At 56.9% G+C, this 23,852-nt stretch overlaps 1 protein-coding gene across 10 annotated transcripts in view; it reads right to left on the reverse strand.

Moving 5' to 3' along the window:
* AGO2 (argonaute RISC catalytic component 2) overlaps positions 1-23,852 on the reverse strand; it is a 105,857-nt gene that overhangs the window by 22,901 nt on the left and 59,104 nt on the right. For 8 of the 10 annotated variants that reach the window (XM_059043019.2, XM_059043020.2, XM_067018011.1 and 5 more), the window contains 11 exons: positions 20,313-20,433; positions 12,743-12,924; positions 11,030-11,166; positions 10,422-10,556; positions 9,599-9,686; positions 8,183-8,330; positions 7,273-7,392; positions 6,987-7,109; positions 3,545-3,678; positions 1,910-2,094; positions 494-653 (listed from right to left, as the gene is read on the reverse strand). In XM_059043019.2, coding sequence (XP_058899002.1) covers positions 494-653; positions 1,910-2,094; positions 3,545-3,678; positions 6,987-7,109; positions 7,273-7,392; positions 8,183-8,330; positions 9,599-9,686; positions 10,422-10,556; positions 11,030-11,166; positions 12,743-12,924; positions 20,313-20,433 — 1,533 coding nt within the window. Of the gene's footprint in view, positions 1-493; positions 654-1,909; positions 2,095-3,544; positions 3,679-6,986; positions 7,110-7,272; positions 7,393-8,182; positions 8,331-9,598; positions 9,687-10,421; positions 10,557-11,029; positions 11,167-12,742; positions 12,925-19,971; positions 20,176-20,312; positions 20,434-23,852 lie in introns of those variants that run through there. The other 2 variants (XM_067018013.1, XM_067018014.1) reach the window with 2 other exon arrangements.

A 23,852-nucleotide genomic window follows, 5' to 3' on the forward strand; every position in this document is an offset into this window, starting at 1 on the left:
CTCCAGTGCCTGCAGTCTGCTTAGTGCCACCTCCCCTATGAAACCCTCACCCTTCTGAGCTCCTGTCCCTTCCGCTGTGTCATTGTTGCTCACCTGGGAAGTGCATTTGTGGACCCTCTCACCGGGGCCTGCGCTGGAGGGCTAGGACTCCTGCACACAGTAGGCGCTCAATAAACACAGAACCTGACGCTGAGTGAACTGAGCGATTCCAATGACCCCTCATCGCAGAGCCACCCCCTCTCAGGGCAGCCACCACATCTCATGTGCGGGACCCCTGGCCCTGGATGGGGTAGGAAGTCCCTTCTCCTCGGGCCCCTGCACCCGCTCCTCAGTGGCCTGCAGATGGCCCTGGCCCCCTAGACGGAGAGCAGCCGAGGCCTGCGTCCTGCGCACTTCCTTCACCCACTGCCCAGGGGGGCGGATGCCGGCCCGGTTGGCCCCGCCCCGGGGAGTCGCGCACCAGCCGCGGCACGCGGCGGGAGGCCGGCCTCACCTCCCCTGCGGCAGCAGGATGTTGTTCACGCCGCCCAGTTTGACGTTGATCTTCAGGCAGAGGTTGGACAGGGTCTGCGGCGTGGTCCTCTGCACGTTCTTCATCTGCACACACTGCGTGGCCATCCCCAGCACCGTGTCTCCTACACGCTTGACCTCGGCTGCGGAGGGAGCGGTGCGCTCAGGACGGCTCCCCTGGCGCCTCCCCTCCACCCGCCCCGAGCTCCCCCGCCCCACGTGCAGCCAAGCCCGCGGAAGAGGGGCCCGGCCCGAGAGGGGCTCAGAGGCCGGTTCTAGCTCTGCTCCGCGCCGCCCAGGCCCGCGTTGGCCGCGGGGCGTCCCCCCAGCTCGCTCAGGGAGGCCGGGCGGGTGCGGCCTAGTCCTCGTCAGGAGTGTTTCTGCGACTCCTCCAGGCCTGCAGGGCGGTGTGGGCAGAGCCAGGCTGGAACCCAGGGCTTGCGTTCCGAAGGCCACCCTCTGTCACAGTGCTCAGGATTGCAAGCAAGCCAATGCTAGAGTCGTTAAAAATATCAACATTGGCACCCCCAAATCCTCGGCAAACGCAAATCCGACATCCAAGACCTCTCTGGGCCCACACCCCCTCTACTCCTGGGTTCTTTCATGAAGCCACTGGTCAGCTGCCCCGGGGCGGGCCCAGGAGAAGGTGCGTAGGATGGGAGCTCCGAGGGCGCTCTCCTTCCTCCTTTCCCTGGACATGAAGCAAGCGCTCTGTCACCGCCCGGGGAGGGTGGGTCCGGTCGGGGACGCCGACACGCCTCTCTGTTCCCCTTGCCCCGGGCACCCACACACCTCCCGCGCTGGGGCCTCTGGTTCCCAGGGGGCTGCCGGCAGACGCACCCGGCACCCACCTCCCCATGCCACCGCCACCCGTCTACACCGCCGGCGCCCCAGAGCTTCCGGAACCAGGGCCTGGGACTCCACCACAGGGGCCTGGTAACTTTCAGCCGCGTGAAAGTGCAACCGCCCTTCTGGCAGAGAGGACTCTGATCAACTTCCAGAGGATTCTGAGGCGGGCACAGCTCACAAGTGGAGAAGCGAGTCCCAGGCAGGAGCTGAGGACGGCGCCCCGAGCGGATGACTGCGTGTGCGTCGCCTGACTGCTCCTCCATCCGGCCGACGTCTGTGTCGGGCGGCGGACAAGGTAACTGCACGTGTCGAGTCCTGTGCCACCGCGGGACGCTGGCCTCCGGGAACCGCGGCCCCAGACAAGACTACCGAGGCCGGCCCTGGGCACGTGCGCGGCCGCAATCAGAAACCACCCGGTCTCTCCTAGCTCTCGAGTGAGCCAGAGACAGGCAGCTCCTCGCTGTGGCAGAGACACCAAGGGCTGAGGCTGCACTGCACACCCACGGTGCCACCGACGGCGGCCAGAGGCCGTGTGCGCGCCGAGGCCTACCGTAGACGGGGGTTTTTCCAGGCAGGATGACCACCACCAGCTGCAGGCCGGCGTACGTGTTCTTCAGGTGCCTGAACATGGGCTCCACACTATCTGCCCCCTGGGCGTATTTACAGAAGCACGGCTGGCCCTGGATCGGCATTCCTGCGTCTCTCGAGATCTTTCTGAGCTGCTCCGTGAAGGACCTGAAGGAGGAAGGAGGAGGTTCATTACGTGAAGCACCGAGAGCGCCAAGGATTCAGACCAACCGGAAGCCCAGAGGAAAGGGCACAGCTTTAACAGGTCCAGACCCCAGACCATTTTCACTGAGACCCAAATCCGAGTTGAAGCCCTGGACGAGGCCATTGCAACATGGTAACAAACAAAGGCAGCCATTCGTGCTAACCACGCAGGTTACTGAAAAGTCACGAGGAAACAGGAGACTTGAGATGGTGGCCCCGCTGCCCCCTCAGCAGCTGTGACACTCCCGGGGCAGAGTGACAAGTGCTGTCCTTTCAAAGCCGCGGGTGAGCGTGGATGCCGAGCATCGCCAGGGTGAGCAAACCCGCGAGCTGACTTGTCCCCTTGGATTTCCCCCCAGTTACTCCTGTGTGCACAACTTGGACTCGGATGACATAATCACGGGAGAAAACAAAACAGCCCACAGCTCGAGCAGCACCAACAGCTGCGGCCGACAGGCCCTGTGAAATCGCAGGCGGGGCTGGGGAGACAGATCCACGGCTTCTATTTTAAGCTCAGGAATAAAAACACACCACCGCCTTTGACAATGAAGTGAGGACGCTCCGACTTGGCCAGCCAGTTACTTAGCTAGCGCTCGGCCTCTAGTACGTCAGTCAGCGCAGCTGAAGAAACACACGAGCGCGGATCTGCACCTACGCCCACACGTGCACGTACCCCGGGGCCATCTGGCTCCAGGAAAAGTGAAATGGGGGCCACGGCCACAACACGGAGAGGGGAGGCACCCCGAGGTCGGACTCTAACCCAGTCTGTACCCCCACACCCCGCGCTCCCAGCGGAGAAGTCTGCTGGCGGAGCTGGTGGCGTGGAGGAGAGGCCCCGCCCCCGTCCAGAACCCTGAGAGCCACAGCTCTCCGGAGCCGCTCTCTGCTGCCACGCCCACCTGCTACCTTCCCCCGCTTTGTAGGCCCCCTCCTGCTCCCACCCGAGAGAGGCAGGGGACAAAGCCTTCCTTTCCCTGTTACGTCTGTTAGGCACAAAAGCATGAGCAACCAAGCTGCATGTTTATGGAGCTACTTTCAAAGGGTCTGACACTGGGCCAGGCTGGGCTGATACAGAAATACGGACCTAAAGTGTTTTTTAAAAATAATTTTAGTTCAGTGAACACAGTCTTCTCCTTTGCCTCCACTTTGTACACTTATTCTTCATTTGCTGTTTTGTTTCTTACGTAACCTGCTCCACCTCTTCACACTCGCTCCAACAGCGAGTCTGAGAAGCAAAGCAGCAGCCGGGTCCCCTACTTCCCGGCCCGGCCACCCCAGGCAGGGCCCTTCGACGGGGAAAGGCTGCCAACCCGTGCCCTCCAAACGGAGCCCACGGCCGGCCCAGCCCGACGGAGCGGGCCTTCCCCGCGGTCCCTCTAGCCCTGCCCAGCCCCCTGCTCCCAGGCGGCCTTACTTGAGGTGGACCTCCGTGCACTGGCGCTGGGGGGCGAAGCAGGCAATGGCCCACACCTTGATCTCAATGCCCGTGTGGAACTGCTTGTTCCTCATGTCCCAAACGCCCTGGACAGGGGTGGCAATTGCTTTATTCTGCAAACGGTGAGAAGTTTAGAGTGAGAAGAAAATGGAAAGCATATTCCTCTGACCTTGGATTTTGTCACTGTCCCTATTGCTGTCGGTCCCCTGACCAGATAGCAGCTCCTGAGGCTGAGAATGGAACCTTTGTGTAGACTCCCCATCTCCGAGCTGCCTGGCACCGCAGGGGTCCCTCCCGCAGGTGTGCGCAGGATGGCTGGCTGGCTGGCTGGATGGATGGATGGAGGGGTGAAGAAGTAGATTGTGGGGGGCAGGGGGTGCCGGAAGGCTGAGCAGGGAGGGCCCAGAGCTCCACCCAACCTCACGGGTAGCCTGGAGGAAAAGAAGGGCCCCACGATGCTACAGGAAGGCTTCCTGCCTTATAAACACGCTTCCGTTAATTTTACCTCATCCATTATCAGTGGGGCAGCCAGGGAAGGGAAGGGAAGCAAGGTGTTTCTGCCCAGTGCTGGGCCCGGGAGCAGCCAGGCCGGCGAGGACCGAGCCCGCTGCTGCCCCGGCTCCGCACGCCACTGCCGGCAGTTGCTTAAGCTCTTCCCGTTTGGGAAGAAAAAAACAGCAGATAATGCATCCACTTAATTGTCATCTCTCAACCAGAAAGGAGCAGGTCTCAACACTGTCACCGAAGGAATCTCTGAAGTGCCTCCAAGTGATTCTGGAGCACAAGGGATGGTCAGGAAGGGACACTGTGACTGGAGCTGCGTTGGCTGGACCCTTGTGTGCCCTACAGAGAAAGCTCTTGAGTCCCACAGACTGGGCCTGAGTCAGAGAGAAGTCTTTGGCGCTGGCCTCCATTCTCAGTTAGGGCCGCGTGGAGGGGGCAGAGCTGTAATCCCAGGCCTGTGGGCAGCAGGCCCTGAAGGACAGGGCCGTGTCCGAGTTGCTGTCATTTACTCTGCAAGAGTGGTTTTTAATGAAAAACACTTTTTTCCTACTAAAATAATAAAAGCATATTGTAAAAACCAAATATTACAGAAATGAATGTTTTTGTTTCCTATATTTTCTAAACTACTACCCAGCTCCTGCCAGCCTCCTTCTATAAGACAGAGCCACCACCAAGTGTGGTGTTCCAGACTCAGTAAGTAAACACACACACACACACACACACACACACAGAGTTTACACTGCAGTGCACTCTTATTATCTGAGCGCTTCTCAGCCTCCGTCCTACGGTGGACGTGTGGCTGGCTGACTGCTATGTGGCAGTCCTGGGCACTGCAGGGTGCCAGCAGCCGCTGCCCATCAGATTCTCCAGACACTGCCGGATATCCCTGGGGGACATTTAATGTTTTGTCTAACAGGACAATGGGTAGGGCAGGTGATGAGAAGTGTTCGCTCCCATTACAATGTTTAAGACATCTGGAAAAATTCACTCATTTAGAAGCATTAAAAAGTTTGGATCCTTACAATTCTAACATTCTTGCAAGGTTAGATTACAAGAGCTGCTTTGTTTTCCAGATGACTCCTGTCTTTACCAAAAGGTGGAAAGACGCTGGATATGCAATCTTGGTTTCACTACGTAAGTCTCACTACTCCGGGCATCTCCTCACTGACTTGTGAAGGGGAATCCACCTCTCCCTCCTAGGGCCACACGGAGGGTTAAGAAGGTGCTGTGTCTGCAGTGTCTGAGCTCCCAGGTGCACAGGTGGGCTGAGAAGGAGCCAGGAGGCCTTGCTCAGAAGGCATCCTGCAGAGAACGGGGAGCAGCCCCCATGCCCACTGGCTAGGGTGGGGCTCCCCCCACAAAGGAATACCACGCAACAGTCAAAAACAACAAGCCAGAGGTCACACGCATTCCAAGATCTCCATGGGATCGAAGAGAAAATATTAAGTAAAAAAAGGCAAGGCACAAACGTGTATTTAATATGCAGCTATTTGCACAAGAAGGGGTGAAAAAAAATATGTGAATAGTCCCTGGAGCGATTTTACAAGGAGAACTGCCTCCTGGGAAAGTAACCAGGATCTGGGGAGAAAGAGATTTTTTTCCCCTATGATTCTTTGTATCTTTTGAACTTTGAAACGCTTAAAAAAATAGAACTCACATTTTAAAATAAGAAAGGAAAAAGTCCTGCAAACAAAACTGAAGGGACTTCCCTGGTGGTGCAGTGGTTAAGAAGCCGCCTGCCAATGCAGGGGACACGGGTTCGAGCCCTGGTCCGGGAAGATCCCACATGCCGCGGAGCAGCTAAGCCCGTGTGCCACGACTACTGAGCCTGCGTCCTAGAGCCCACGAGCCACAACTACTGAAGCCGGCGTGCTCTAGGGCCTGCATGCCGCAACTACTGAGCCCGCACGCCGCAACTACTGAAGCCCACGTGCCTAGAGCCCGTGCTCCGCAACAAGAGAAGCCACCGCAGTGAGAAGCCCGCACACCGCAACGAAGAGCAGCCCCCGCTCGCCGCAACTGGAGAAAGCCCGCGCGCAGCAATGGAGAGCCAACGCAGCCCAAAGAACAAAACTAAAGCTCGCCACAGGCACTGAGGACTGGAGTCCCACTCCATCAGGTAAAAAGGTGTCAAGTCATGTAGAACGCAGGCTCCCACAGGTGCTCACTGACCCACAAAAGCCATGACCTTTGTTTTCTCTCGCTCGCTCGCTTGCTCTTTTTTTTGGCTGTGCCCCACGGCTTGTAGGACCTTAGTTCCCTGACCAGGGACTGAACCCAGGCCCCGGCAGTAAAAGCGCCGAGTCCTAACCCCCGGACAGCCAGGGGATTCCCAAAGCTGTGACCTTGGAAGCTGAGCCCCACCACCTGTGCTGCGGCTAAGGGGGCGGTGCCAGGAGGAAAGGAGAGAAGAACTTCTCGTGAGCTCTAAGGGGCTCAAGGGTCAGGACCGTACTGACCAGAACCAGAGGTGAAATGGGGAAAAGCAAACAAACAGAACTGTGCCCGTGACGAAACTGATGTACTCGCTCCCACATACCTCCAAAACAAAAGTTAGAAAGCAGAAAAGCGGCATGAGCTTCTGGAGAATAACTCGTCACTGGCAGAGTATCCATCATACAAAGAATGATGCTTTTAAAATTTTGATGAGCTAATAAAGTTTACCTTTTGAAAAGAAAAGGGGGTGATTCAGAAAACTTTAAAAGGATTAAGATTAAGGAAACCAGTCCTTTATGAAGGCCCACAGCTGTTACAGGTTCACACTGGGGCAGGAAGAAGGCTTTACCTTGACCATGGTCTGGTCTGTCTGCACCTCTGAGGGGGTGGGGGTGGGGGGTCAGGTGCTGCTACCCCACCGTCGACGTTCAGACACTTACTCCCGACACCCACACGGCGCCCCACCCAGCCATCTACCTACCCGGCCGCCGTAGAGGATGGAGGGCGGCTGGAGGACCCGCCCGGTCACGTCGGTCATCTCGTCTTTGACCATGATTCCAAACTCACGAACATACGGATCTGTGTTAAAACTGGCACTTCTCATCTTGAAAAGGGAAGAAAGAAAAGGCACAGGGTCAGGGGTGGACTTCGCTTCCTCCCAGAAGCCGAGTCTGTCCAAAGCGTCGGGGGGGCCGTGCCCTGGGCGCCCCGAGCTGGCGTCCCCAGGGGGTCCCCACCCGAGGGTCGGCTGAGGACGTGACGCTCACCAATTTGCTGATCTCCTCCTGCCGATCGGGGGCCGACCTGGCCGTCGCTCTGATCATGGTTGAGGTCTGATTGTCGGTCAGCTTTTTTATACATCTCTGTCCCGCCACTATGTTACAGACCTATGAAGAAACGCAAGGACCGGGTGTCAGCACCGGGCGGGGGAGCGGGCACGGGCCTGAGGCCAAGCGTGAGAGCCGGCGCCCAGCTCTGCCCGCGACACATCTATTCCTCGCGAGTGAACCGTGAAGCGCCACGCAGACGCCAGTGTGGACGCCGTTCCTGAGATCCACTAGGAACCGCACGCGGGAGGAGGCCCCCTGGTCCAAGGCAGAAACCACCCGAGGAAACCCAGCACAACAGAAGCGTGAGCCGGGAACCGCGCCGCTGAAAGCGGCACAGCGTCTGAGACCACCCAGCAGCGGGGCGGGGTTGGCCTGTGTCCCCACCATGGGTTGTGTGGAACCCCCGTCCTCAGACATGGGGGTGTAATACAGAGCTGCCGGTGACGGGAAGGAAGTCTGCCCTCTGCACACAGCACAGGAAAAACCAAACCAAGGGCCAGGTGTTTCAGCAATTGGACAAATACCGAGAATTTAAAACACTAACAGAAAAGACTTAAAAACTTGTGTCCTAGTTTCAGCATCTGATCTCTTCCCAGGCAAGGATTTTTCAAACCCGAGGTGAATTTTAGACTTCCTGAGCACATTATACTGGGTGCCAGGGGCCCGCTGGGCATACACATAGGGTCTCGGCCTTCACGCGAATCCTGTAAGTTACCAAACCCATCTTATTAATGCGGAGACTGAGGCTGGGCCACATCTGTTAACCTGTGCCAGGTCCCCCAGTGGCAGGAAAAACAAGGTTTGGGCCCGGGGTGCCAGCCCGCAGAGACGGAGGGGGGGGACTTGCCTCTAGGGGAAGGTAGGTGTGCTTCTGCTCCTGTCCGACTTGTAAACATGGGAGGTGAGGGTAGCGCAGAACCAGCTTGTGCCTGTCCTTAAAGTACTGGGCCACCGTGCACTCCACCGTCTGCCCGCTCTCCTGCTGCAGCGGGAACCTGGGGAAGAAAAAGGCGGCTCGGGCCCGGAGCGTCCCAGGCCCCCAGGCCCCCAGCGGACGGGTGACCGAGACCCACGTGCCCGCTCACACAGGGGTGCTTTTCTGGGTCTGCTTTCTTAGGGTTGAAGAAGGTGGAGGGCGATTCAAAGCATCTCCCCGGGGGGTCAAAACCAAATCATGCCCCCTGGCTTCTCTGAACATATTCCCAAGTCCCTAAACTGTCGTTTTATCTCTGGAGTCGGGAAGTAAAAGACACCCGCACGCCTACAATATGCAGTAATCGCAGATGACACATACACCTAGAGTACGTGGAAAGGACTCAGGACAAATGAAGACAAATCCAGAAAGAAAAGGTCGTTCCAGCCGACCTCGCACTGACTCGGAAAGCCCTTTACCGGCCGAATGCTCCACGTGTCCGCCCCAGAAAACCTGAAACCTTCCAGAACAGGACAGGGAAAGGGACACGCCGGGTCTGCTCAGGCCTCCGCAGCCACATGTGGTGGGCTGAGGCGGGAGGGGCCCTCGTGCAGGGGCGGGAGAGCATCCTGCACCCACAGGGGGCAGCCCCCGCAGGATGGGGCTGAGGGCGCTGGGCGCAGGGGTAGGGGGCCTCTGCTGACTCCTCTGCTCTGCCCGGTGGGAGGAGGTCATGGGGACAAGGACACAGGCTCACCTTGCCCCCCGCCCCCGCCCCCGCTGCACAGGACCCTGCGTGTCTTGGTATAACCAGTACCCAGAGACACACCAGGCACTTCCCACGGAGCGACCGCGAAATAAACTAACGAGTCCTCACTGGACCCAGGAGGCCTCAAGGTGGGGTGAAGGGGCCGCACAACCTCAGAGAGCACTGCATCCGTGCGGCCAGGACACTTACTACACGGACCTGGGCCCCAAACTGTCTGCGAGGTGACGGGAGCTCAAGACAGAGGCCGTAGCATCAGCCTAGGCCAGGCCACGCCTGTGGGTCCAGGCAGCGCCAACCGATCCCCACGCCCTCCCTGGACCCCACTCAGCACGGAGGACCGGAAAATGAACCAAAAAGACCTTCCCTCGCCTGTCATATTCAAGAAGGAAAACTGACGGCGAGCCCCCTGCCCCGCCCCAGACAGGGGGAATTTCATTATTTTATTTCACGAGGTGAAGCGTGCTTTTGGAATTTTACAACTAGAATGGAATTCCTTTGCAGAAGTGATTGCTGCAGAGTTTGGACGTCTGAGTGACAGTGAAGGTCAGAGCTGATAAGCGCTTGACAGGAAGGCCGTTTACGTTTGGTGGCTGGCGGGCCGCCGGGTCACGTTGCAGACGCGGTACTTCCTCTTCATCTGCCCGCAGTGCGTTATCTCCACCTTTAGACCTGAGAACACACAGCAGCTGGGCTTCAGCATCCAGGCTCGCCCGGGCCTGCAGCGCACGCCCCCACTGTCAGCCCGTCAGCTTTCAGGGGAACCTCACCCACAGCCCCACGGTGAGGGCCTTCCGGGTGACCCTCGGGCGGGGCCATCTCACCCCCAGGGACGCCCCCTGCCCCAGGGATGCCTGGGCCAGAGGCAGGGTGCGCTTCTCAAAGACCAGGGCCGACGTGGGCTCGGCTGAGAGTGGGGCGTCAGCCGCCACGGCTTCTGTGCTTCCTTCGGGGTTATTTTTAGCAACGAGCACTGCTGCTGGCCTCTGACGCCCGCAGGAAGGACAGGTGCAGAGGGGCCGAGCCTACGGGGCCTGCCAGCTCTCCGACGACGGGCAGAAAGACACACAGCCGCTCACTGAACCCCGGGCTGCGTCTTCTTGAGTGGAACCCAGGCTCGGCTAAATGACGAGGAGTCCGCGTTCCGGAGCGTCCCGAGAAACTGACTACACTCGTGCTGCAGCTGCCTGGACCTCGTATCCGCGCTGGGACCCTGCCGGGCCACCCCACGCAGAAAGTCATCATCTAGAAATCGTGCCCGCTCCGGGAAGCGGGCGTCCTTGTCCTGCGCTGATGCGTCTCTGAGCGCTGGCTCCTCCGCTGCCCCCCGCCCCTTCCCCCCGGAAACACGGAGGAACAAGAACCTGGGAAACCCGGGGCCGTCCACCACGCCGGGCAGCTAGTTACCTTTGATTTCTTTGGTAAACTTGACCCTTTGGGAATCTGTCAGAGGTTTTTGTTGTTCTTCAATACTTTTAAAATCCAAAACTTCACACACAAACTCGATTACTGGCTGTGCCTTATAAAACGCCGTTGCCGAGACTACAGGCGGGAAAAGAAGAGACAAAAACCGAGAGGTGACCGGGCCTGCCTGGCCAGGCCCCTCCCACAGCCGGCCCGGCCCGGCCGCCGCTTGCGGACTCGGAGGGCCAGTGGAGGGGTTGGCAGAGGCTGAAGTCACCCTCTGAGGAAAACGCCGCGATGTAAAAACAAAACCCGTCAGCGGGTGACAACCGCAAGCCTGCGTTTTCCGGCACTTTCTGACCACCTCTGGTCTCGGGCTCCCTGAAGCTTACTGTTCCCACGTGGGGTCCAACACACAGGGGCAGCCGGGAACCCCGCCTCGGCCCCCTGAGCCACAGGCTGAGTCTGCGGAGGGGGCCCCGCGGAGGCTCTGGCGGTCAAGCGCGAGCGCCACTACCTGCCGTGCGCGAGCAGTGCGGCGGGCCGGGCGCGTGCGGAGGGGCCTCGCAGCCCCCCTCACCCCCCCCGATGGCGGCCGGGGCTCCGCTTACCGTCGATATTCAGCATCATCTTCCAAAGAGAAGGCCGGACGGACTGATGGAAGCCGAACCACACCTCTCGGCCCCCGCCCAGCGGGTTGGAGCAGCCCTCGGACGCCGTGAAGAAGGAGCGGCCCACGGGGGTGTACCTGGAACGGGAGCCTTGTCTAGGGAGGCCGGCGGGCACACACCCCGCAGACGCTCAAGCCTTCCGCCTGTGTCCACGGCCCACACGCGGGGGACACGCAGGAGAACTTGCTCCCGCGAGCCGAGGACACGGGTCCGGTCACACCTCGTGTTCCCCACGCGACCCTCCCGCTGCGATGCCTCGCCCGCAGCCCTCGGGTCTGCACACAGCGCTTCACCGCCTTCTAGGATGGGGCGGGCAGGGGTGCAGGTGCCGGCGACCACAGTCAGCCAGCAGGACCGGTCCCGCCCGGGCCTCGGGGCGTCTGGCACGGAGGGCCGAGGACCTCGAGGAGACCAAGCACCCAAGCACCCAGGCCCCGTTCCCTTTCCACCTGGCTCCTCTACGGGGGCGGGGGAGGGCGGTGCAGAGCTCGGACCTCATCTCGGGGGACAGTGAGGTCCACATGAGGGACACCCACGCCCTCCCAGGGTGCTCAGAGACGGAGGCCACCGCACCCTCCAGGGCAGCGGCCGCGGCATCCCCGAGGGAAGACCCAGTCGCCTACAGGCCGAGTCACCAACCAGGACACACACTCTGCTTCTCCCAGCCTCTTTCTCTATTTCCCCCAAACGAAAGACTTTCCTCCTGGTTATAAAAGTAACGAGGTGATTAATGCAAAGGAATTCAGAAAAAAAAAAATCAGTAATTCCTGCCACTCTTTTAAAAAATGGATTTGACATTTTGGCAACAGCCCTTAAGAGCTGGGGTTTTTTGCACCCACCTGCCTTCCTCACATCAGCAGTTCCAAGCAGTGACAGACTACATGCAGGGGCCGGGGGACCCTGCCAGGAGTGACAGCCTGCCCTGTGTTTCAAGAACCGCAGGGTCCCCTTTAGTCTAACACGGCCCTTCAAGGAGACTCCCCTCAAACCTCAGGGTTCTGGTCGGTATTGGGAGAGCTCAGTACGGAGGTTCGTTTCAGTTTTAGGTTCTCCTCCTTTCACTTAATCGTTCAAAGAGTTCCTGAGGCCCTACTGTGCGTGACACCCGGGGAAGGAAGAGGCGTCCCACACTGGAAACCCGAGTGGGGTGTGTGGCTCGCACACGGCTGTCACGTGGGGAGCCGGTGTGGCCCTGCGCCTCCATCCGGTCAATCACGAGCCATCAAAGTGCCCTCCTACCCTCTGCCTCAACAAGTTCCAGTGTGGTGATTAGCGGAAAGAAAGTAACCCACAGAATAAAGCCAGAGTGTGTGGGCGTGGGCGCCCCCCACAGTCCTGAAAGGCTCCTCCTCGTGGCGGAAGCCGGGCAAGCGCAGAGGCTGGAACACGACTCCTGAGTGCGAGGGCGACTCAGGACCAAGCTCGCACGTTGGGTGGAGTGACCGGTGCACCCAGAGACAGGCAGGCAACCTTCGTGTGCTCGGCTGCGAACTCCAGCGATTTCTTTTTATATTACAGTTTTTCCCGAGCTGGCGTTGCTACTGCTTTCATCACATAAACCCCTACGCCGTCCCCGCCCTGTCCCCGAGCAACAGCACCTGCTCAGACAGAGGCTTCAGGCTTCTCAGTTCCCACCTCATGCACGGTCCTCACCTCATGGACGGCAAATGCCTCATAACCACGTCCAGGGCTTGGATCGTCTCGAAGGGGACACTGGGCAGCCGCCCCGAAAGTGCATCGTGTAATGCCTGTAAGCTCACGCAGGACACCCACTTGATGGACACCTTGAAGATGCGGTCCTTCCCTTCTCCCGGCAGCGTGACCTCCAGCTCCACCTGGGGGGGATCCAGAGCACACGGTTACTCACGCTCCCCTCCTGAGAAGCTACAGGGAGGTCAAGGGCGGTGGGCCAGCTTCCAGGACCCCCAGGTTAGGGAGATTCCGCCGGTCCTTCATCCAAGCACAGGAGAGGGCGCGCTGAGCCCCTCCTCCAGCAGCCAGTGACTGAAGTACAACGGGAGTCCTTCCCACCACGGATGTCGAGTGCTTCCCGAGCCCGATCCTGCACACGCTGGCAGCCAGGAGAGGCGAGGGGCTGCAGAAGGCGTCCTGAAGCCGCACGGCAGCTGCCCAGCTGGGGTCTGGGCCGGCCTCTCTGAGGAGGGCACCCCAGGAAGAGGAAAGCGGGGCGCAGGCACAAGCCTAGGCTGCTCCTGGGACAGAGGAAGGGGGCGTGGGCAGCTCACTGGGGGTCCCGGGGAGGTACTCTTTCTCCGGTGGGACTGAGAAAACTGCAGTGGCTCTGGGGGTTCCTGTTTTCTGGGTCCCTTAAGAGTCCAGAAGCTAGTTTGGCAGTGAATAAGTCATGAGCAAAAGCCTTCTCAGAACAGACATGAGGTACAACAGAGCAAAACGCTAACATGATGGGCTAGATGGGCGCACGTCCTCCAACTCCTTCGACGCTTCCGTCTGATTAAACTTGTCCACAAGAAAACGTGGGCAGGTCCCAGGCACTGAGTGAAGCTTGTGGGCAGTGGGGACAAGCCAGGCTCTTCCCCAGGCAAACAAGCCCTGATGCTGTGCCATGGGCTGTCTATGCCCATCTGTGCAACAGCAAAGAGCTGCGGTACCAGCATGGCCAGGCACGAGATGGCAGAGAAAGCAGCTTCAACTACCACAAGACCAATCAGAATTTCCTGGGGAGAAATTAAAATTCTCAGCAAGACCTCAGCATATCTGTGCAACAGCCCTCAATGTTTATGACAGCCCTCTCCAACGGGACTTTCTGTGATAACGGAAACAGTCTTTTCTTGAGCTGTTGACCGGGACAGGAGCCACTGGCCCCTTGTGGCCACGGAGCACTGGAAATGTGGCTGGTGAGACCGCGGAACTAAACTGTCAGCTTCATTAACTTCTAGTAGACTTGAGTGCACACGGCCGCGTGCAGCTCGTGGCGGGTGTTCAGGACGATGGTCCAAGGTGCGCCCTCTGGAGCCACAACCCTCGATGAATAGCAAATCCACTTCTCTCCCCCCCACGCCCAGCCACCCTCCCCAGGATGCCCAGGCCCACCTTTACCCAGTCCCTTCATTCCACCACGGAAACATTACATTATCATTTGGTGACTGACTAACGCATCCTGAGCCTCACATACACAGACCCCACTCAGTTGATGACTGAAGCGGTTTTCATATTTGCTGACAATACTTCCCCATGTTTATGGAACATCTATTGGTAGGGCACAGACTATACACTTTATCCTCAAACACCCAAAACTCCCAGCAAGGGAGACTTGTTTACCATGCTCTGTACAAAAAACACAGACCCTGGGACTGACAGCGCGGCCCAAGGCCACACCACCATGAAAGGGCAGATGTGGACTGGGAGCCAGCTGGGCTGATGCCAAAGGCCCTTCCACTGCCCACGTGATGACCAGCCTCACTCACTCATTCACGCCCTCCTTCCCGCTTCCCACCCGACAGCCTGCGCTCGGCTCCTCTGCTCACTCAGCGCTCTCAGGGCCTCCCTCCCTCGCGCACGTGCTACAGCCCATTCAGACATCACCAGAGCAGCAACCAGGCCGCACTGAAGCCCCCTGCACACCTGTGTCCTCGGCATATGCTCCGGCACAGGCCCACACACCAAGCCCGACGGCCCCAAAATGGAAACGGCCCGAGGTCCATCGAAGGGAGAACAGAGCAGTGGAAAAGGAACACGTTCTTCACAACGGATGGATTTCAAGCATCTAATACTGAATAAAAGTGGCAAGCCACAGAGGCACACTGCAGTATGACTCGTCTCGGGGCAAAACGTATGTGAAGGATGCACACACAGCTGATAAAACCAGTCAGGAAAGGGTCCATTTAACCCAGGTCATCAGGATGGTGGCCATGGGGGAGGGCGCCGGGAGAGGGCTTGAGTGCGGACCAGCAGAGACCTGCTCGCACGTCAGCACAGGGGGGAAGCACTTCCGCCTCTTCAGAAATGGTGCACCAAGGACACGGCCAAGAGGTGGGCGGAAACCGCACGCTAGTTTCCATCTCACACACCAACGTGTACAGCGGGCACTTCACGCCTACTGCAGACGTCTCCACCCAGCAGCGCCAGGCGCATCTAAAGAACGATTCTGTGAACCGGAGCTAATTAGACGCTTGTCAATGTCATTCTTTAAAAATGCCTCTATAATCCAACGGAGTGGGATTCAGAGGGGCATATTTTCCTTTAGCAAAATGTACTTCTGTTTTCATTTTATTTATTTATTTTTAAAACACCCTTCCTTTACTTACTTATTTATTTCTGTAATTTATTTATTTTTGGCTGCGATGGGTCTTTGTTGCTGCGCACGGGCTTTCTCTAGTTGCGGCGAGCGGGGCCTACTCTTCGTTGTGGTGCGCGGGCTTCTCCTTGCGGTGGCTTCTCTTGTCGCAGAGCACGGGCTCTAGGTGCGTGGGTTCAGTAGTTGCAGCACGCAGGCTCAGTAGTTGTGGCTCGCGGGCTCTAGAGCGCAGGCTCAGTAGTTGTGGCTCACGGGCTTAGTTGCTCCTCGGAATGTGGGATCTTCCCGGACCAGGGCTCGAACCCATGTCCCCTGCATTGGCAAGTGGATTCTTAACCACTGCGCCACCACGGAAGTCCTCTATTTTTAAATAGATTCTAGACCAGCCTCCTCTTGGCCCCCATAAAAAGGGAAAAAAATAAGCTCTAGGCTCTACAACATTCTCTGTCAGTCACGTCTCAAGAGGCCGACTGGTACAGGCATCTAATATCTTAGGGATGATGGAGATTTCAACAGAAATGTCACTCCAGGGGCAGGGTGGCACCGGGCTTCAGCTGTGACACGAGCCCAGGAGCAGTCCTCACGTCCGTCTGGGCGGTCGGTCACTGGACTTGCTCCACACACACCAAGACACTTCAACCTCCGAGCATCCTGCAGCTCTTGGTCCCAACCTCGCCGCATCCAAGGGCAGTGTGTGGGTTCCCAGCTCTGTAGCCTCCGTGGCTCCCTTGGGTCCCGCCTGTAATACGGGACGGGAGGGCAGCCCACACGCCGCACAGACGCCTGAGCCAGCCGAGGGTGCCGGCAGCCCAGGGGCTGTGACACAGGAAAAGGCGACCACTGCCAGCTTCTGAACATGGACAACGCTAGCAGGGACGCACCCCAGGCCTGGAAAACGGTGAGGCAGATGTGAGAGTCAATGTCTCCAGGCAGACCACAGCCACACACTCAGTCCCTTCTGTCTGAGCGTCACCAGGGCGACAGACTAAAACTGGGACAGGAAGAGTCCCGCTTGGTGCCACCGTGCAGCTTGGAAGCAGCACTGACAAGAGCAGGGAGAGGCGTGCGCAGCCGGGGAGCAGCAGCCACGGCGCCCGGCGGGCTCCGCTTGTCCAGCTGTGGCTGCCATCCACCCCTCAGGAAGGAGCGACAGCGCCGGCAGGGCCTCAGGGTGGCCAGGCTCCACGCGCACAGGGCGCTGGGAGCACAGGTCTTCCGTGACGGGCACAGCAACAGATCCCGTCAACGAGCAGCCTGTCCCCAGCTGACCCGGGACAAAGCGTCGGGAGACGCTGTGAGTTCAGTGACCGGGGCAGGAGAACGACAGGTCCAGGGAGGGGCTGCGCTGCTGAGGAAGCTGTGCTTGCCGATCACCTCCACGCGCCAAAGCCCACGGACAAAGGCCGCAGGCCCGGGCCTCCCTGCTGTCACAGCGGCTAGGAACCCGCCTGCCAACGCAGGGGACGTGGGTTCGAACCCTGGTCCGGGAAGATCCCACCTGCCGCGGAACAACTAAGCCCGTGCGTCACAACTACTGAGCCGGCGCTCTAGAGCCCGCGAGCCGCAACTACTGAGCCTGCAGGTCACAACTACTGAAGCCTGCGCGCCTAGAGCCCGTGCTCCGCGACGAGAGAAGCCAATGCAACGAGAAACTCGCACACCGGGATGAAGAGTAGCCCCCACTCGCCACAACTAGAGAAAGCCTGCGCTCAGCAACGAAGACCCAACGCAGCCAAAATTAAATAAATAAATAAAATTTATTTTTTTTTAAAAATGCCGCAGGTCCACTGGAGGGACCCTCAGTCCGAAGGCAGCAGGACCGCCTGAGGGGCAAACGAGGCCGAGCAGACCCTCCACCTGTGGGCTCACCAAGGAGGGGGCCCCAAGGACGGCTCCCTGGCCCCCACCGCCTCTGCCCTCCCCTCCTTCCCCTCCTCAGACCTGCGACCCTCCAAGTGCAGAGGCCTCAGCACCCTGCTCAGACCTTCCAGCCCATCACCCAGGTCAGCAGTGGCCAGCAGGGCACAGGCGGCCCGGCTCGCGGTCTGGGGCATGGCCCCGGGGGGGTGGGGGGAAGGAGCGCCGTGGACTCTGAAGGCTCGAATGCCTTCCACGCAGGGTCTGCTACCCATCTGAGCGCGCGCCTGGCCTCACGGGACGCTTCCTTCTCAGAAGGAGACGCTCACACCTTCCCTGAATAAACGCAGAGAGGCTGCAGGTCCAGGAAGCTGCAGATCCGATGGGGGAGGGCTGGACCCAGCACCAAGGACAACAAATGACACACATTCCCATTTGCAACTCATGTCACGCTCCTGCTGAAGAGGATCCAGAAGTTAAACCCCAGACTGTGAGCGGCCCTCACAAACTCCTCAGTCTCCGCGTGGGGAGGTGAGGCGCCGGCCTGGCACAGCGGGTCTTCCAGCCATGATAGGGCTGGGATCAAGGGGCGCGTGGTGTGTGTGTGTGTGTGTGTGTGTGTGTGTGTGTATGATAGGGCTGGGATCAAGGGGCGCGTGGTGTGTGTGTGTGTGTGTGTGTGGTGTGTGTGTGTGTGTGTGTGTGTGTGTGTGTGTGTGTGTGTGTGTGTATGATAGGGCTGGGATCAAGGGGCGCGTGGTGTGGGGGGGGTGTGTGTGTGTGTGTGTGTGTATCGGGCGGTAGCTAGTAGGAGAGAGCAGGAGTAGATGGCAAACAGCTGCCTTCGCTGAGTAGGGGCCCGGGGCCACATTCTGTGCACAGACCTGTGCAGAGCCACCTGCGGCCCCCGGGCAGCCGCTAGCAGACACAGGGTTACCGGGACATTAAAGGATGTCTTCTCTTACTACAAAAGTGCCCATGACACAAAGAAAAGTACTGTATAGAAAAAAGAGCAAACGTAAAATGAAAAAAAAAAGGATGACACTTTGCTACAAGATGTGAACATACGGAAATAGAAAAGGTTAACATCTTACACTAGCTCTCAAACGGAAGAGATTAATTTCTGCATCTTACGAATATTTGACAGAACCTTAAAGACAAGTGGAAGGAGGGGCCTGGAATCTGGAGACCCATGCTAACCAGACGCTGTGGCCTTGACTAGGTCCTCTCAGCTCACCGGAGAAAAGGATGAGGAAGGGTGAGACTCAATTTAAGAGACACTGATGCCCACCGAGTCTTGGCAATACGCACGAAGGGCTGCTGTGGGCATCAGGGCACCCACACGGACGTGGGTCAAGACGGCAGATGCGAACCCTTGGACCAGCAACAGCAGCTAGTAGCTGCTAAGTGTGCACTGTGTCCCAGGTGTTCTACGGGCATCACCAGGAGAGCGGCTTAGAGATGCAGACACCCCAGACCCTAAACCAGAACCAGCACTTAACAGAGGCCCTAGGGCTGCAGGAAGCACACTGAAGGCAGAGAAGCTTTTCTTGGGGTGTGTTCACCCACTCAATTGTCACAAGGACCCTGCGAGGTAGTTTCTATACCATCTCCCCATTTTATAGGGGTGGCAGGTGAGGCAGCTTACCCAAGGTCCCACCACGAGTTAAGGGCGAAGCCAGGCCTCGGATCAGACCGATTATTACCCTACAGCCCGTGTTAACGTCCACAACTGATGTGTCTCAAATGTGAACACCATGCATCCTCCCCACCCCCCTCCTGAAGGGAAAATACTCCTTAGCCCCTCCTAGTATCTAATTATAAATATGTACAGACAAAACTGCGAATAAACTCCTTATGCTTTTCTTTCTTATAGAACTTTACACGAAAACAAATGCGCAAGCGAAACACAAGACTTTATAACTCATCCACCTCCAGTGCAGAGCATGTTAAGGAGCGAAGGGGTGACTGCTCAGCCCACAGGGATCGGGCCCTGGGGCTCCTTCAAATTCAAAAGCATGTCCATCCCCCGAGCCAGGCAGGGCTGGGCGGAGCACCACTCTTATCTCCTGGAATCGCCGCAGGGCCCGGCCCTTATCGCCACTGGCCTGCCCTTGGCCCTAACGTACAGCTCCTATCTGAGCGTCACACTTCACGCTTCCCAGCCAGCCGCGTTGCTGGGAGCTGAAACCACTGGCCCGGCTGGCCATTCAGACGGCTAGAGGAGCTTAGTGGTTTTAAGATCATCATTAAAATGCAAGAGCAAAAACATGTCTGTAGAGAACTTGCAGGTCACGGGGCAGCAGTTTCAGACCCTCTAAGCTCTGAGCTGTCTTCCCTCTTGGGGACCCTGGGGGTAAGGAAGCTAATTGTGTAGGTCATTCTTGAAGGGAATCAGCTTCTACAGTCTCGTTGGGATAACTGTTAAATTACTAGTTTGGGTTTTTTTTCAAGTTCGGGCAACAATGATTTCCAAGCCGCCCTTGGTCCCCCTCTTCTATAAACAATACCCATCCTCCCAGAGCAGACCACGGGTTGAAAGACATGCCAAGAAGTAACAGCTTCTGGGCAGAAATTTCACTGCTTTTTAAATAAAACCACGGTAAGGACAAAGACAACAAGGAAAGGCGACACTTTAAAACAACCACCGCTCCCAGGTTGATTAATTATCAAGATCATCAGTTCAGATGAATCACCGGCTACGGCTGAATGCTGGCTGTGTTACGCGGCCTCTGCCCCCTCCACTCACCTGTGCAAACACACTTCTCCGTAGTCCTCACAGCCCCGCCTTGTGATCCAGGCTCCTGTCTGGTGCTGGTCTGGGGCACGCGCGTGCACACGTGTGCTTTACATTTAAAAGTTTAGTGGTTTCAAGAAGTTCTCAACGTCTTTCTCTGCACTTAGACAACTTAACCCTCTGCCACTTGAAAACCACGGCACACGGAAGGCAGTTTCTGTGGATCTCACGATGAAGCACACGACCAATTAGCGGCTCTTTCCTCCTGGGTGAAGTGATTCAGTGTGTGACAAGAGGACAACGGACTTTACTTCTCGCACACTGCTCCATCCAACCCACCTCTGTGAGCTCACCTTATCCCTCCCAATTGGAAGGGGCATCGCTGTGTAGAGATTCTTCCTTCCATCAAACACTGGTTTCCGATCCCCAAAGATCTGTGTTTTAAAGTGCTGAACCATATGTTCCACTATTTCCCTGAAACAAGACAGAATTCGAGCAAAACATCAATAAAATCAGGGAAATGGCACACAAGGACGACATTCTTCTGACACTGGTTTTTAGGCAATGTTATAAGCCCCGTGGCTCCTTTTAAAAATGTGACTTTCAACTTCCTTCTATAAGAAATCAAACTAGCACCATCCGTGGGTTTACGCTCACTCAGTTAGTGGCTCCAGCATGGGAGAAGCCCCCTCCCCGGCCAGCGCTATGCACGCTGCATCCACGGAAGACCAGCGGACGGGGCTCCTGCTCCGGAAGCTGCGGGACTAGCTGCCGCGTGTGACGTGCACACAGAGCGCCCCGCACCCCGCCAACACTGCGGGCTGGCTCGGCCGGGGCCTCAGGGTCCTGTGGTTCGCTGTACAGCTCGGCCTGGGTACTGCTGCCCTTTCAGTCTGGGCTCCCGCACAAAGACCCTGAACGTGCAGTGGAGGTTTTGCTACCGTAAGCAACGAAGACTCCGGGGCTGTCTGCTCCTCGGGCGTGAACGGGGGAGGCAGGAACCCGGCGAGCACGAAGCAGCTGTTCTGCTGTGGGGCTCCGGGGATCGGGCAGACCTGCGGCCCTACCTCGCCCCGTGTTGCCTATCTGCCCACGGCTCAGCAGAGAAACACACCGCGATGACCAGGGACAGCTCAGCTCTCCTGCGGGCCCCAAGGCCCAGGGAAGCGCCAGGCCCACCCACCACCCTCTCCGCACTTCTCTGCTCCAAGGGAGCCCCACCTGGAACATCTCTGTCAGCATGTCGCATTAGCTCACCCGACTCTGATAAAGTACAGATAGGAAAAGCCGTGATGCCTGCCCGGTCCCCAAAGGTCCTCGTAAGGGAAACATGCAAAGGATCGATAGCAAACGGACTGTTAGAGGCTCAGAATCTCAGTCACTATCAGGAGACAGCGGCTCATGGGATGTGGTAAAGAGGGAGACGGACTCTGACAGCAGGGAAAGGGGAGGTGGGCAGAGGAGGGGGAGGCACATCTGAGCTCAGCCTTGTTGCCGTAAGGGTATTTCTCTGGGACACAGCCTTGGTCATCTTTCAGGATGCAAGAACCAGAAATTCATTCCATTCTTTTCCTTGAATGAGAAAAGTGGGCCTAAGAAGGGTTTGCTTATTCAAACTGGCTTTGCCCAGCTGACTTTCAACTGTGCTAGTTGCAGGAGGTGGGTCTCCGGGGATCCAGCTAATCCTGCCCCAAACACCCACTGCTTGGGGAGTCCCTGGGACAGACGGAGCCTCTGCTTTGCTGGCTTCACCAAGAAGGCACCAGGCCTCTGACACCAACTGGGAGATCACAGCCCTAGCAGGACAAGGACAGCCCTAGCTGTCCTCAAGGACAGCTAATGCAGCTCTGACCTCCATCCCCGCCGCCCCTGACCTGCTGCTCCACACACTACTCTGGGCCACCCAAGACAAGGTGGCCCCTTCCTCCATGCTGTCTCCAGACCACTGCCCCGCAAGCTTCAAGGACCCCATCTTCTTGGTCAAGACTTCACGGTCAACTCAAGGTCCAGATTGCTCCACTGGGGAGTCCCGCCCACATTCAAAGAACAAATCCACCAACTGAACTCAAATTTATCATGAACAGAATTAAGAGGGCACATGCCCCAACTCATTTTATGAGGCTAGAAAAACTTTTATCTCAAAACACAACAAGGTGATTGTGGGACAATCTCACTTATAAACACAGATGCAGAACAAAAGAAGAGAAAGCCCCACCTTCCACTGCTCCTCTCCCCCCCAAGATTGGAGTAGATCAGCCAAACCAATGTGGTCCTTCCTAAAGGGACCAGTAAAGTACATTACAATGAGAAATGGACTTCCCCACAGTTAGGTGTGTAGGTAATAAGGGATAGGGGACAACTAGTTCCAAGTGGCATACACAACTATTTTATTTGGGAGTTGGAAACACCGTAAGAAACAAAACAACCAACTGATATATCATATTCATGGACAGGAATATTCAATTCTGCAAACAAATTCATTCCTTCAATCCCAATGAAAATCCAGAGGGGTTAATTTTTATCTGATGGGATTTAATAAACTAATTCTAAAATGTATTTGGAAATAACGAAGGATAAAGGCTGGTAAGCACACTCTTGAAAAGGTACCTGGTGGACGTAAAAGCTACCATGACAGAGACAGTGTGGTGCTGGAGGAACAGACAAGCAGAACTTGGGAAAGAATCGAGGGCCCAGAAAAAAGACCCACAGACATACAGACGTTCCATTTATGACAGAAGGAGGAGAACAGAGAGGACAGAGAATACTTCTCAATACCTTATGCTGAGGCAACTAGGTATCTAGCATTCAAAGCAATAAATGGAGCCCACGCGACACAAAACGTTTATCTACACTAACACTTACTGTTCTCAGCTGAATTCAACTGTTGGCATGATGACTCCACTTACACAGCGAGCTATGGGTGGGAGTCACGTCTTACCCAGGAACATCCAGCAGCTGGCAGTTTGGCACACCAGGGGCTCAGTAAATATTTGTTCAAAGCAGGAGGCTGTTCAGTCATGACCTCCGGAGTCACCCTGATGGACTACGAAGCAATCCTGCTCGGACGACTAATGGTACACAACCCTGACCACCGCATGGACCAAGAGAAAGCATCCTCATTACCCACACGATGTCCCCATGCCTCGATGGCCCACTTGATCAACTTGTATCATCTTTTGCAAAACATAAGTAGGGGTCATTGCTTAATTTTTATGACCTGATGGCAACTAATTCTAAAATGTGAAGGTCCCTTCTCTCTATCAGCCCAGACTGACTCCCAGAGGCTGGCCAGTGCCTTCCTGTCCTTCTCTCTCTGTTTTAAGTGTGGTAAAAATACAGGTAACATAAAATTTGTCATCGGTCATTTTTATATGTGCAGTTCAGGGGCATCAGGTACATCCACATTGTTGTACAATCATTACCACCATCCATGCCCAGAACTACTTCTTATTTCCCAAGAGAAGCTCCGTTCCCATTAAACAGTAACTCTCCCCACCCTCCACCCCACCCTGTCCAGGCCCAAGGACTTTTTTGGACCAGATTCTCCCCAGCGACTGCTGAGAGATGTCTGAGCAGAACCACCTGGGCACACGTTATTCCTCAAGTCCCTGTGTTTAGCTCCTTCTCCATATCAAGTTTGCCCACTGGAAAGCAAAGTTCCTGTACCACATCAGTTTGGCTCCCTGGACAAACACCTCTACTGAACCTAATTCTCAAGCTATGATCCTGACCTCACTCAAAAGGCAACAGCCCCCAGATACTATCTGTACACATTCTAGAGACTCATTACGTACTCAGTATCTTACAGAATGATCCACATATTAAAACGTAGAGTGAAGATGACAATGGCAAACGTGTTGGCATCTACTCTCTGCCAGGCTGCACATGGAACA

This window comes from Kogia breviceps, chromosome 17, assembly GCF_026419965.1.
Source record: "Kogia breviceps isolate mKogBre1 chromosome 17, mKogBre1 haplotype 1, whole genome shotgun sequence".
NCBI classification, from domain to species: Eukaryota; Metazoa; Chordata; class Mammalia; order Artiodactyla; family Physeteridae; genus Kogia; species Kogia breviceps.